This window comes from Trichoderma citrinoviride (genome assembly GCF_003025115.1).
Source record: "Trichoderma citrinoviride strain TUCIM 6016 unplaced genomic scaffold BBK36scaffold_4, whole genome shotgun sequence".
Classification (NCBI taxonomy): Eukaryota; Fungi; Ascomycota; class Sordariomycetes; order Hypocreales; family Hypocreaceae; genus Trichoderma; species Trichoderma citrinoviride.
Window position 1 is genome coordinate 351774 of NW_020194712.1, and position 12953 is coordinate 364726.

Sequence of the window (12953 nt, forward strand, 5' to 3'; positions counted from 1 at the left end):
CTCCGATATGCACAATTACAGTTGCACTCCGTACGGAGGAGGAGGAGGCATGAATGGAGGGATTCCGCTCCGTTTTGCTTCGCTTTCCTCTCGTTTGCAGTATTCTGGTTACTAGTGGCAAGGTCAAATCATTCCCGCCTCGCAATTCCGAACCCCGCCGCCTTTGCTGAATCCCGATATTACATGGAAATAGTCTGGCAAAGGCGACCCAAACAAACTTAAACCAGACGATACATGGCCATGCGCAGCAAAGGATGGAGTCCTGGATGGTAACAGATTAAATTAGAAACTTCCCCGCGCATCATCTTACCATCTTGCGGGCGGACTACTCGTACAGTCCGCCCTACCAGAGCAGATTACTACTGCATGCACGTAACAAGACAACTCTGCGGCGTGCTTCATGTGTGTATGTGAGTGGCGGTTCGCATGCAAGTCGTCATCCTTTTCGACCACAATGACTCAACCCCGACGAACATGGAATCCTGGAGAAGGGATCCAAGCACGGGGAGCCAGCTGGACAGTTCGCTCGCCGTTGCGTATTTTCCCTGCTGCGAGCGTATCGGGTGGGAACCCATCAAACAACCTTGGTTGTACGAGCATGTACTCGTAAACAATGGAACATGTCAGGCATCAAAGCACGGGACATCGGCCATTGGAGAGGGATCGGCTTCATAGAGATGATGGCTCATCTGCTTCCGACGAACTTATCAAAGCCGAGTCCGCGAACTGAAGGTGCACACAAATACATCAATATGAGCACAATAAGGCAACATCGTTGAGGAGAGTGCAATGAGACCAGTAAGTGTGCGTAAAAGGCGCTCTGTGTGCTGATCGGCTCTCCAGCCTCGGTTTTTTTGATAGCCGCTCGCTTGTATATCCGATGCTTCAGCCTCGCAGGCTTTAGCGTAATTACACGTACGGAGTACGTTGAAGATTTTTACGCGATGGTTTGCATCCTTCACGGCCCCATCCGGGCTTTTGGCTTTCCCGCTACCTCCGGGGTGTCTTCAATAACTCCGTGTTTGACTGCGATGATGCTTTCCGACTTGGTGTTGCGATGAATGCCAGCTCACTCGGCCTAACGTTCAAGAATGCTGACAACACCGAAACTCGGCATCACATCTGGGATATCCAGAACACATGGTTTCGTGGTCTAGTTGGTCATGACATTTCGTTAACAACATCTGTTGACACCACCGAAAAGGTCCCCGGTTCGAGCCCGGGCGAGATCATCTTTTTGCCTCTCTTCGTTAGTGATTGATTGTATGACAGAAAAGCACTATATTCTCGTCTATTCTCATTCTCCTTGTTTTGATTTTCCTCAGTTATACCACATAACGTGCATGTTTCCAGCCATCTTTTTTCGATCCTACTAGGGAACTTCATCCAGTCCGTAACCCGAAAGTTGGATGCCTAATGCCACTCTCCCCTCTCCATCATCTCTCACAATGTGAGGACAGCTGAAACTGGGACACGGCACGGGAAAGGGGGCCAGTGGAAGCCAGCCTTGTCAGGCAGAGCGTCTGAATGAGGGTGCCTGGAGAATCTGTCAATCCTGACGGATGGGTAAAGTTGCCCCTGAAAGGGGCGGGATTCAAGCTCCCACCGATCTTCACGATTCGCTAAGTGATCAGAAGGAACACGGGATTCGGCTGGCTGCCCTTAAAAAGAAGCTTGACTACCTAGTTGCGGTGACGGGGCAGGGAAATCGGCAATTGACAGAGTTGCGTAAGGAAAATTTCTCGATTATATTGTTGCCTGCGGGAAGTGAGCCGCTCAACGCGTGAAAAGGGGCTCGTCCCACTTGCTCGCTACATAGGAAGGTACAAAAACCTCGTTTCATAGTCGTCTCGTCAATATAGGTAGTATAGACATGAAATCTCGAATGCCTGAACCAGGTCCTTCGTCAATAGACACAACGAAAACCAAAGCGTAGCCCCGTGGCACTCAGAATAACCGAACCGGCCATGCTCTCATCCTTGGGTCACACTCAATGGAAGTGGATGACAATCGTCGCAACCCCTTCACGACTGCGTTGGGCGGCATCTATGATATCCCGAACAGTCTCATTCAAGATGTTCTGCTCAGTCGGAGGCTCCGCTGCAGGTGGCGCAGGGGGTGCACACCTTTCCTCCTGACTGTCATCTTGGCGTTGATTTTGATGACTTTCCACAAGCACCTGCCTCACATCGTGAAGAATCTGAGCCCTCAGTTCCTGCAAGTCTTGTCGGGACGCCATATGCCGTATCGGTGACGGAAATTGGTCGTTTGACTGCGCAAGCTCTTCCTGGCACAGCGGCTGTGGTTGCTGCTGTGGCGGCTGAATCGAAGGCTGCTGCTGCTGCTGCTGCTCCGAATCCGCCTGTGGCTGACCACATCTCTGATGATACTCCTAGAGTTAGACATTTCATAGAGTGACGCCATTGAGTAGCCACTAGGGGGATGACTCACCGACGTGTCGTTCTCAACTGAGCTTTCGTTTTCCTCAGTAGGAACAATACCTGAGAGTCGTGTAGGTTTCACGGGCCGTTTGTCGGCCGCGTTGATAGCTTGCATGGTATTTTCTCCAAGAATTCCCCAGTCGTCCACCTGATTCGGTTATCAAGTCAGTAAGAAGTCAGTCTCTTGATCCCCTTAATGCCTTACCGTCTCTCCCTCAAAGCGTCTTCTAGTGGCATCCTGAAATTCTCGGCCGAACGCAACAGCGTTTGGTGGAAGCTAACCATCAAGTTAGCCAGCGGCTTAAAAGGGTCGCTATCCAGACATACCTCGTTGCAATTCTTGCTCCTGGACGAGCATTGAAAGCACTTTATAGCCCTGCGGCCTGCGGCTATACATTAATTACCAGAGACGAGCTGACACTGGGAGAGCCCTAGTACATGTATGTGTACGTAGGACTGGAAGGCCAGTAGACTCACCAAGGTGCTCGAAACAAGGCTGGTGCTGGCTCGGTGGGTTGGACGTAAGACGACGGACGCACGTAGCACAGGGAATCTGGCGTGCCGCGCCGGCTTTTCCACCGGGGTGGTTGGTTGCAGTGATCGAGGGCTCTGCAGACTCCATTCTTTGCCTGGCCTCGTTCATCACGACGAACCTCGACATGGTCGCCACTTGAGTCTCACCATGCAGACTCAAGCCTGAAGTTTTGCCTGAGAAAGTCAATGAATCTCTAGGCTTTGAAGGGAGGAGAGTATGAGAAGAATGAGGGCGGCGAACCTGGATGATGCCTTGAACAGCTGTGAGAGAAGGTTCAAGCGGACGGTTGCAGAGGCAGGTGTGTTCTGTATCTAAAGTTGTTTCGCTCGAAGATCCTCCACTGAACTGCAGAGAAGAAAGTTCATGCGCGCCGAGTGAATTCACCGCTGTCTTTGGCGTTTACCGTCGATCAGATAAGGGCAGGATGTGATCCCACGAGTGACTGGGCCACGGCCTGCCGAGTAACTCTCGCGGCAGGAGACGAGAGGAATCCTCAGAGGCAAATCCAGGCTCTCAAGCTCCATGAGATAGAAGGTGCCACATTAGCAACCATTATCCAAAGTCCTTGATAAGACTTGTAGTGCATTGGGAGAGTCTGGACAGAGCATGAAATCTTGTACGCTCAGTGGACCTCATGCCGTTCCGGGTGGACGTAGGTATGGTGAGAACGGGTGTCATAAGGGGTGCTTCAACGATAATTCTGACTGAGACTCGGAAGCTGTCTTGTAGATAAATCTCCACCTGAATGGAATATTTACATCATATTCAGTTACATCACCCTGCTGGTGTCGTCGAGGCTCAGCCTTGCCGTGGCTGGAGACCCTGAGATGGCTTCCAAGTCCTAGATTTCCCAATTGGGGACTCTGGACCAATGGCGAGGCACGATGCGCGATGTTGGGTGAGGGACAGCTGCTAATGCCTGCCGCGACGAGGCCCGGAGCCGTGATAGGTTGCCCTGTGAAGGGGTTTGCTGTATGAAAGATTTAGCACTACAAGCTGTCAGTCCCCTAGACTACATGCACATGTATCTTTGCAGCAGCTGTTGGTTCATGACACTTTCAGCATGCCTCTGACTATAGTATCATTGGATCGAATTCTCTCGAGAAAGTCACCATTTACGAGAGCATTTGCGCCCAGAAACTCTAAATGCTTCCGACGTCATTTGATGGCCCGATAAGCTCGCCCTTGCGAAAGCATCCGCCCCACCCCACTAAAATTCAGTTCCGCCCTTGGGAAAGAGCCCGGAATATGTAATAGCGTACCTAAAGTACCTAAGGGTAGGTGATTAATTCTTTTCCCCAACATGCTGCTTCGATCGCAACTTTTGCCGCCGCCCTGGTTTCGTCTTGTCTTGTCTCCCATCGCAGCTTGAACAAACAGAGCCTTGCTTTTTGGTGCTCAGTCGCCCGTCCTTCATGTCGTAGCAACGCTTATGAGGGCTCTTTGTTCTGCCGCTGGCCAGCTCCAGCGAGCTCCCGTGGCGAGCTTCGTCCGGCTTGCTCGCCACCGAGGGCGCCGAATTGCTTGGGAAGCGCAGTCGCGATGCCTTGCGACGGTTGTCAATAGCGCTGATTCCAAAGACTCCAAGACGCTGGCCTGTAAGACGCCTTGCGATACTGTTTGCGCGTGTGATGTTGATAGCTGACGGTTGTCTCAAACAGTGCCTTCCACCGCGCGATACAACGAGGTTGGTGTGCAGCAGCTCAGCGAGCATATTTTCACCCAGATATTCCCCCAGGGCTCCAACCCGCCTCCTGAAGAACTGGTCAATCTCGCAAGGGACCACTTGACACGGCATGATCTCTATGGAAAGAACACAGACAATTCCGACCCTATAGCCTTCGAGCTGCCCGAGCTCAAGGGCGCCACTCTCGACGAACACTTCCACAAGCTTGGAACCGATTGCGCCGAACCGTATCTGCGGTTTGCCAAGGAATTTGCTTGCGCAAGTATTCCTCTCAAGCCGAAACGGTGGAAGCGACAGAGCGGATGGACCAAGTACTACCCTGATGGGCGGCCACCCGAGAAGGTCGCAGCACCGGATGAAGAAATGCTGTGCTTCGACGTCGAGACCATGTGGAAAGAGCATCCGTTCGCAGTTATGGCCTGCGCAGTTAGTCCCACGGCCTGGTACTCATGGTTGTCCCCATGGCTGTTGGGTGAGACGGAAAACAACCGACAGCTGATACCAATAGGCGACCCAGCCAAGGACCGAATTGTTGTGGGACACCACATTGGCTATGATAGGGCAAGAATCTTGGAAGAGTACGACCTCAAGCAGACCAGGACCGGGTTTCTCGATACCATGTCGATGCACGTTGCCGTCAACGGCATGTGCTCACGGCAGCGCCCGACCTGGATGAGATTCAAGAAGAATCGCGAGGAGAGAGAGAGGGTCGCCAGCCAGGATCCGGACCAAGGCATTGTCGAGCTCCTAAGCAACCGGAGCATGCACGAAGAGGAGGAGCTGTGGGTTGAAAAGAGCTCGATCAACTCACTGCGCGACGTCGCCAAGTTCCATCTCAATGCCACCATTGACAAGTCTGCGCGGGATGACTTCGGGGAGCTGAGCCGCGAGGAGATTCTAGAAAAGTTGGAAGAGCTCATCGAATACTGCGCCGCAGATGTGTCCACCACCCACAAAGTGTACCAGATCGTCCTCCCTAGCTTTCTAAATGTTTGCCCGCATCCAGTCAGCTTCGCCGCCCTTCGACATCTGTCATCTGTTATTCTACCCGTCAACGAGTCTTGGAATGCATACATCGCCAACGCGGAAGCCACATACCATAAGCTCTCTGCATCGGTCGAGGAGAGACTGAAGGGATTGGCAGAAAAGGCCGCGGAGTTGAACGATGACCCGGAGGAGAGTTGGAAAAATGATCCCTGGCTGAGGCAGCTGGACTGGACAACCAAGCCAATCAGAATTGTCAAAGCCAAGCGCAAAGGTGAGGTTGACAGGCCAGCTGCAAACCAGAAGATGCCGGGTAAACCGCAGTGGTATAAAGATCTCTTTACCAAAAACGTCATTAACCTGACGGTGCGAAACCGCATTGCGCCTTTGCTGCTAAAGCTTGCCTGGGACGGGCATCCGTTGATCTGGTCCAACAAGCACGGTTGGGTATTTCAAGTCAAACCAGCCGATGTGGACGCTTACAGGGCGAAGCAAATGACGGAGGTCGTTTTCGATGACTCTGAGCCTACCCTGCGTGACGATTGGGGGCACTCATACTTCAAGCTTCCTCATAAGGACGGCCCTTCTGCTCGCTGCGCGAATCCTTTGGCAAAGGGATACCTGAATTATTTCGAAAACGGCACTCTATCGTCAGAGTATGAGTATGCGAAAGAAGCGCTGGAAATGAATGCCTCGTGCTCATACTGGATCAGTGCACGCGGTCGAATTACGTCGCAGATGGTCGTCACGGAACACGACGTCTCTGCCGCCACTGGAGGAGTCACGGAGACGAGGGAAGCCGGAGAAAAGTTCCAAGGCTTCATCCTACCTCAAGTTATTCCCATGGGCACAATCACCCGGAGAGCCGTTGAGAATACCTGGCTGACGGCCAGCAACGCCAAGAAGAACCGCGTGGGGTCTGAACTAAAGTCCATGGTCAAGGCACCGGATGGCTACTGCTTCGTAGGTGCTGATGTGGACTCGGAAGAGCTATGGATTGCCAGCCTTGTGGGCGATGCGACCTTCAAAATCCATGGCGGAAATGCCATCGGCTTCATGACGCTCGAGGGGACAAAAGCTGCAGGCACGGACCTGCATTCGCGAACGGCGGCTATCTTGGGCATCAGCAGAAACCAGGCAAAGGTGTTCAACTACGGGCGGATTTACGGAGCTGGATTGAAGTTTGCGGCCACACTCCTACGGCAATTCAACCCTAAGCTCTCTGACAGCGAGACGATGGAGATTGCCAAGAAGCTATATGCCAACACCAAAGGCACCAGGACCACTCGCAAGACCATCAACAAGCAACCGTTCTGGAGAGGAGGAACAGAGTCATTCGTGTTCAACAAGCTGGAGCAATTCGCTGAACAGGACTGGGCTCGAACGCCCGTGTTGGCAGCAGGCATCACACAGGCCCTCATGAGCCGCTTCGTGAGCAAGGGTAGCTACCTGCCTTCCCGTATCAACTGGGCTATTCAGTCCTCGGGCGTCGACTATCTCCATCTGCTGATCGTGTCGATGGACTACTTGATTCGCCGCTTCAATCTCAGCGCTCGACTGGCCATTACCGTCCACGATGAGATTCGGTACCTGGTTAAGGACGAGGATAAATACAAGACTGCGATGGCACTCCAGGTAGCAAATCTGTGGACTCGCGCCATGTTCGCACAGCAAGTCGGCATCGACGACCTCCCCCAGTCTTGTGCCTTCTTCTCTGCCGTCGACATTGATCGCGTCCTTCGCAAGGAGGTGGACATGGACTGCATCACCCCCAGCCACCCGACTCCTATTCCTCATGGCGAGAGCTTGGATATCCAGACCCTCCTTTCCAAGGGCTCTGAGGCGCGTCTCGACCCGTCTACAGTCCCGGATCCCAAGCTTGCCCCCAAGCTGGACGATATACCCTACGAGCCACGCACTCCTGTGATGCAGACGCTGCAGGGGCACTCTGAGAACAATATTGCGTTTATCAAGGCCCAGATCGCCAATGACGACCAGGAGCTGCTGGATATTGCCAAAGATTTGCGCAAGCTTGATGCGCCGCCGAAGACACGGCGAGTGTCATTCACCAGTGCCCCTCGTTATTCGCATCCCTGGATGGTGCCGTTGGATGACCCAATACCGCTTGCGGAGGCGATAGGTCTCGGTTATGACGACAAGAGCCAGAAGAAGATTTCATGGCCGAAGCACTCTGTTGATGTCATTTCGAAGCCCAACGTCTCCACTGGCTCTTTATAAAAACACTTTGTAGGATACGGTTGTCGCGGCGATATGAACGCATGTACAATAGTCTGATGTTACAAGTTTTTTTTGTTTCTCTTCTTTCTGGAATAAAGCGGAAAAGGTATGGACGTTATGGCTTGGAGTTGAGTATGTGTACGGAGTACAAGCAGCGATTGGTCTCCTTCGGGCGCGGTCATGGATATATGGCGAAAAGGGTCATGTATTTACTCATGCGATTACTGTCACGACCTAGGTATGATGTACGAATAGGACGAATATTGAGGGAAGGTATATGCACGTCTATTGTCTGTCATCACTAACACTCGTTCCATTGCCCTCCTTGACTCCATCGCCAAATGGCTTGCGATAAGTCGGTGCTGAATACGAGTACATCTGGCGTTACATCTCAAAAATCATTTCCCAGGGCTGCAAGTCTGTCGTCCAGTCAGATCTCGAGTCGGAACCGGCGTGCATAACATCTTGTAATCAAGCCGTGAGGGGTTCATCCCTTGATCAAATGCAACGCATCGTTATACAAGACGGACTTACTATCACTAGGGACCAGGCAGAGGCATGGCTTCTCCATCTTCACTTCCATCGGCAACAATGCTGCAATACAGGGGCAACATGTTTTCTCAACTCAGTAGCGAGCAGCAGTCCGCCCTTCACGCACAACTCCCTCTCCAATGCCATTCCCTTGAGACTCTGCAGCGCTCAGGCGTAATCCTTGATACCGAACCCCTCCCGCAAGACACCGTCAACAAGAAGCAGAGGCCCAAAAACATCAAAGATTTCCGACGAACATCCGCCAGAAACCCTAGGATCACACCACGAAAAGCCATAGCCATAGCCTGCCACGCAGCCGAGACTCCCGACGGCGGAGCGGAGCCCGTGAGCATCTGCGTGATTGACTTCTTGACCGGCCAGACGCTGATTGATTCGTTCATCGCTCCGCCGTGCGAGATATCGGATTGGAAGACGGACGTCCATGGGGTTTCTGCGAGGACGATTGAGAATGCCGTCAAGGGGAACAACTGTCTGCAGGGATGGCGAGAGGCGAGGACGAGGTTGTGCGAGTACGTCGGTGCGCGGACGATTTTTGTAGGATGTGCGATTTGGAGGGACTTGGCGCTGTTGAGGGTGTTTCACAGGGGGGTTGTTGATGCGAAGATTTTGGCTATGGAGGCTTTGTTTACGGAGGCTGAGAGGGCGAATGGGGATGGATTGGAGGCGAAGAAGTGGGAGGTTGATGGGCTTTGCATGGGGCTTCTTGGGATGGAGATGAGAGCGGGTGGTGGTGCGATGAAGGGGAAGAGGGTGCGTGATCCTTATGAGGATGTGCTGGTGGCGAGGGAGATTGTGTTGCGGTTTCTGCAGAGGCCGGGGTTTGTGAGGAGCTGGGTGAAGAGGGAGAGGTTGGCGATGTTTGGGACTGCTTTCAAAGAGAGGGAGGAGGAGGAGGATGATGCTGTAGGGATGAGTGCCAAGAGAGCATGGCGACGTCCCAAGAAGAAGGCGGGTCAAAAAGGGACTCTGACTGATGCTGATCAGATGAATCAAAAGGCGAAGAGGAGCGGCAACAGGAAGCGGAAGCAAGCAGAGGGGACCAAAGGCCCAATGGTACAGTCACTGAAGGAGTTGAGCATCGGGGAAGCAAGACGGAAGGAATCTCCTCAGGATGGAAAGCAAAAGGCAGTGGAGGCTGAAGTAGGCACCGTGGCTCATGTCGAGAACGTGTCGAAGAACAACAAGGAGCAGAGCGGAAATGGCCAGCCCAGACGCAAGACGAGGAAGGAAAAGAAGCAGACGGAAACAGAGGCACGAGACAAGGCAAAGAGGGAGGCAAGTCTAAAGGCAATGGTCCGAGAAGAGGAGCGGAAGCTCTTGGCGTGTGAGGATGGCAAGCAGGGCGCGAGGAGAGACTGGGGGGCGAGGAACAGGGCGGAGAGGAGGGTGAAGTGGGTGCAGAGCCAGCGAGATGAGTGAAATCGAGCTTTGAAAATGCGAGTATTATTGAGATATTTATGTTACTCCGTATGTGCCGAAGAATTACTGGAGATGGGTTGGACACGGTGGGCTATGGTTGATATCTCTCTCAGTATAAGTGGTTTTCTTGTGGGACAGAACATCCGTCTATGCCGTGTCGATACAGGATCGGCTCATGACACAGTCCTTGGTCCAATGCTTTTTGACATTTTCTTCGGCAATCTTGAATCGTAAAAGGGAGAAATGAGTCGTGTGGTTGCTGATCTGGGTGGTGTTGATCTACCCTGCAATCCGGGCTTCAGAATCTTTGATTCTATTTCTAGCTGCCACTCGTAGTCGAGGGACCATTGACTGCCCTGTCCATTGCCGTTACGAAATCAATAATCCTAGATTATAATATTACAGTCTCGAATATCCTTCTTCACGAGCTTATTCATATGCATTATTTATTATCACGTAAGAGAACGGCTAGTAAGGATCCTAATAGTCTGTCCAGCACAAAGCGAATCTACCTAGTTCGTCTTATATATCTACCCTGTTTATGAAAAATCAAAGCAAATGACAAGACTACTTGAGAAGTATATAACAGAGTCATAATAGCAGAAAGTATATAATTTCTCTACTATCTAGATCAGCAGCCATATAGTCTACAGTAATACAGACATCTAGACTATATGTTTGCTGGTCTTCAATTATTACCTATTGACCCCTCAGGCACGGCTCGTTTGGCCTCCCCACTTTGGCTGTTGATCCCCCTGTTCCAGTGACGTCTACAGCGTTCGCCGGCCGAAGAGGGGCAGAAGCTGGGCAACATGAAACGAAGGTCACTCGGTAGCTTCGACGGAGGGCAGATCCTGTGATCCGGTTCCTCTTCTCCCATCCATCACTGCGGCTGCAAACCATCCATCCTTCGTTTTGTCCACCTGCTGCATCTGCCTGCTTCCTAACCGAGCAATCAGCAGTCCAGTCTCTCGCTACGGTACTCAGCCATCGCCCCAGAACTACATACCAGATATAAGGCAGTGCCGCGACAGACACCCGCCCTCCCACCATGGCGACGACCGACGAGATTGTCAAGCGGCTCCAAGAGTCTCGCCCGCCGGCAACCGACGCCGCCACCTATCTGACCATTGTCGAAAAGTCCCTGACCCCAGAGGTCCTGCCAGCGCTGCAGGAGATACTGGAGGACGTTGCGCTCACCACCGAGATTGGCTGGGACCTGGTCGACATGCTGATTGATGTCCCGGGCAGCGAGGAATGCCTCGAGAGCATTGCACGTCTAGGAAACCCGCGAGAGGTCATTCTCAAGGTGCTCGAGGTGATGGAGAAGACGACTGCGGCGGGAGAAGAAGAGGATGAAGAAGAACAAGCACGAGAGGAGCAAGAAGAGCAAGATGAGAGTGAAAAGAAGGGAAAAGAAAAGGAGAAGGAAGAAGACGGCAATTCTGCAGCCATAACCACCAAGGGCGAGACGAAAGCCACCAGGCACTTCGTCACCCTCTGTGGCATGCTGGGCATCCTGCTCAAGCGGCTGCAGGTCAAGGCTCCGTCACGATTCCTACACACCACGCTCGAGACGGTACAGAGGTGCTACGAAGCCACAAGCGCAGCCTCTACCGCTGCGGTCATCTCGCTGGTCCAGTCCCTCGCGCGCAAGACGCGGCCCCCGCTGCCCTCCCGAAAGTCGAGCGTCATGCTGGACACGCCGTTCCAGGACAGCGACCCGGCGAAACAGGCGCCGGACCCCGAGGCGGAGCGCTCAGATATTCTCAACGAGGACGAGCCGCAGCTCATCGCCAACCTGCTTCAATCTTTCATCACATGCATCATTGAAGCATATGTCAACTCCAACGGCTTGGAATGGGCTTCACGGATGCTCGAATACACGTATCCGGAGCGCATAGTGCCTGGGCGGAAGACGATGATTCAAACGTTCAAGGAGAGGGTGGAGCTTCAGGCAAGAGACGCCCTTGTAGGGCAGTTGGTGGTGAGTATTGCCCCCAGAATCTGGATGGATATAAAACGAAAGAGATCCTGTGGTCTCAGAGCTAACTGCTTCATAGGCTCTTGCCAGTGACCTCGGATTGTCGAAACTGCCCTCTTTCAAGTTAAAGGAGTACCTTGAAGGCCCCGTTCGGCGACAACCGCTCTCTATCGATTTTGACCCCCAGCAGCCAGAACAGCTTTACCTATCTACAGGCGGCTTGATATGCCTGCACGCCTACTGGATGTTTGCTGCCGACGTCTTCGATGCGGACCGCGGCTTTCCAGATGAGCATCTCATACCGCAATACATGCTCCCAGACCATCAGACCTTATTAACAAATTTCCTCGGCGATGAACCTCAGGCCCAGATCGTCGCCAACCCTGGAACGACCGAGGCTCTGATTGTAATGGCCATCTGGCTCGACGGCCGGAAAGCGATATCGAACCCGAAAGGCGCTGGTACCACTACCTCAGGCTTCATGCCCTACCACCATCTCTTGACCCTGATTTCGGCCTTTCATCCCAACCTTCGGGTTCGCAATGCGGCAACCGTTGTAGCAGGCTACATTCTACACGCGGATCCCGAAGAAGAGGACCGACTGGCTATTCTGGAAGACATGCTGGAAAGCTGCATCTTCCCAACTCTGCAAGCATGTGCGGTCACTTGGCTCCGGGAAGAGCTCATCGCCGCGAAGAGGTCCGGCTCCAAAGGTCGCTTTTCCAGCCCGGAATGCCTCGAGGCAGTCCAGTATACCTTGTTCCCGGATCTGTCACACCTCAAGCAAGCCGATGCCTCTACATTGCTCCAGTTCTGGGCGCAGAGCGCGCCGCTGCATCTGCAAGTTGCCAACTTCGCACTGTTTCTGTTCGGCGAAGACTACAAGGCTCTGGCACCCGTCGGTATGGCCGCGGCTATTGAGCATCGCTACGTTGAGCCGCTCCTGCACGCTGCGAGGACGTTGGAGAAGGCGGCTGCGCAGAAGGAGATCGAGGCTGATGAGGAGATTCTGATGCAGCTTAGTATTCTGGAGGACACGCTGAGTCGGATATCGCTGCAGTAGAGATGTGATTCCATACTCGACCAGGCATGAAGAGGATGGGACATGAGACG

General features: G+C 53.0%; 4 protein-coding genes and 1 non-coding gene across 5 annotated transcripts; 4 read left to right on the forward strand and 1 right to left on the reverse strand.

The window, feature by feature from the left end:
- Window positions 1–1142: 1142 nt before the first annotated feature.
- On the forward strand, window positions 1143–1232 carry BBK36DRAFT_t61. The gene has a single exon. It is a non-coding gene; the product is annotated as a tRNA-Val (tRNA).
- A 758-nt stretch (window positions 1233–1990) lies between these two features.
- BBK36DRAFT_1114339 (hypothetical protein) lies at window positions 1991–3102 on the reverse strand (the record flags this gene model as incomplete). Its single annotated transcript, XM_024890016.1, has 5 exons — window positions 1991–2380; window positions 2452–2589; window positions 2647–2718; window positions 2769–2824; window positions 2919–3102. The coding sequence occupies 5 exons, from the start codon at window positions 3100–3102 to the stop codon at window positions 1991–1993; spliced, it is 840 nt and encodes a 279-aa protein (XP_024751204.1).
- Window positions 3103–3582: 480 nt separating this feature from the next.
- On the forward strand, window positions 3583–7885 carry BBK36DRAFT_1194124 (DNA polymerase gamma; the record flags this gene model as incomplete). Its single annotated transcript, XM_024896840.1, has 6 exons — window positions 3583–3632; window positions 3804–3948; window positions 4379–4574; window positions 4638–4663; window positions 4703–5135; window positions 5172–7885. 6 exons carry the CDS (start codon window positions 3583–3585, stop codon window positions 7883–7885), a joined length of 3564 nt encoding a protein of 1187 aa, XP_024751205.1.
- Window positions 7886–8701: 816 nt separating this feature from the next.
- BBK36DRAFT_1097492 (hypothetical protein) lies at window positions 8702–9286 on the forward strand (the record flags this gene model as incomplete). Its single annotated transcript, XM_024889106.1, has 1 exon — window positions 8702–9286. A coding segment is annotated over one exon (585 nt), but the record flags the coding sequence as incomplete, so codon positions are not given.
- A 1621-nt stretch (window positions 9287–10907) lies between these two features.
- Window positions 10908–12903, forward strand: BBK36DRAFT_1157568 (DUF1760-domain-containing protein; the record flags this gene model as incomplete). Its single annotated transcript, XM_024894021.1, has 2 exons — window positions 10908–11843; window positions 11920–12903. The coding sequence occupies 2 exons, from the start codon at window positions 10908–10910 to the stop codon at window positions 12901–12903; spliced, it is 1920 nt and encodes a 639-aa protein (XP_024751207.1).
- Window positions 12904–12953: the final 50 nt, after the last annotated feature.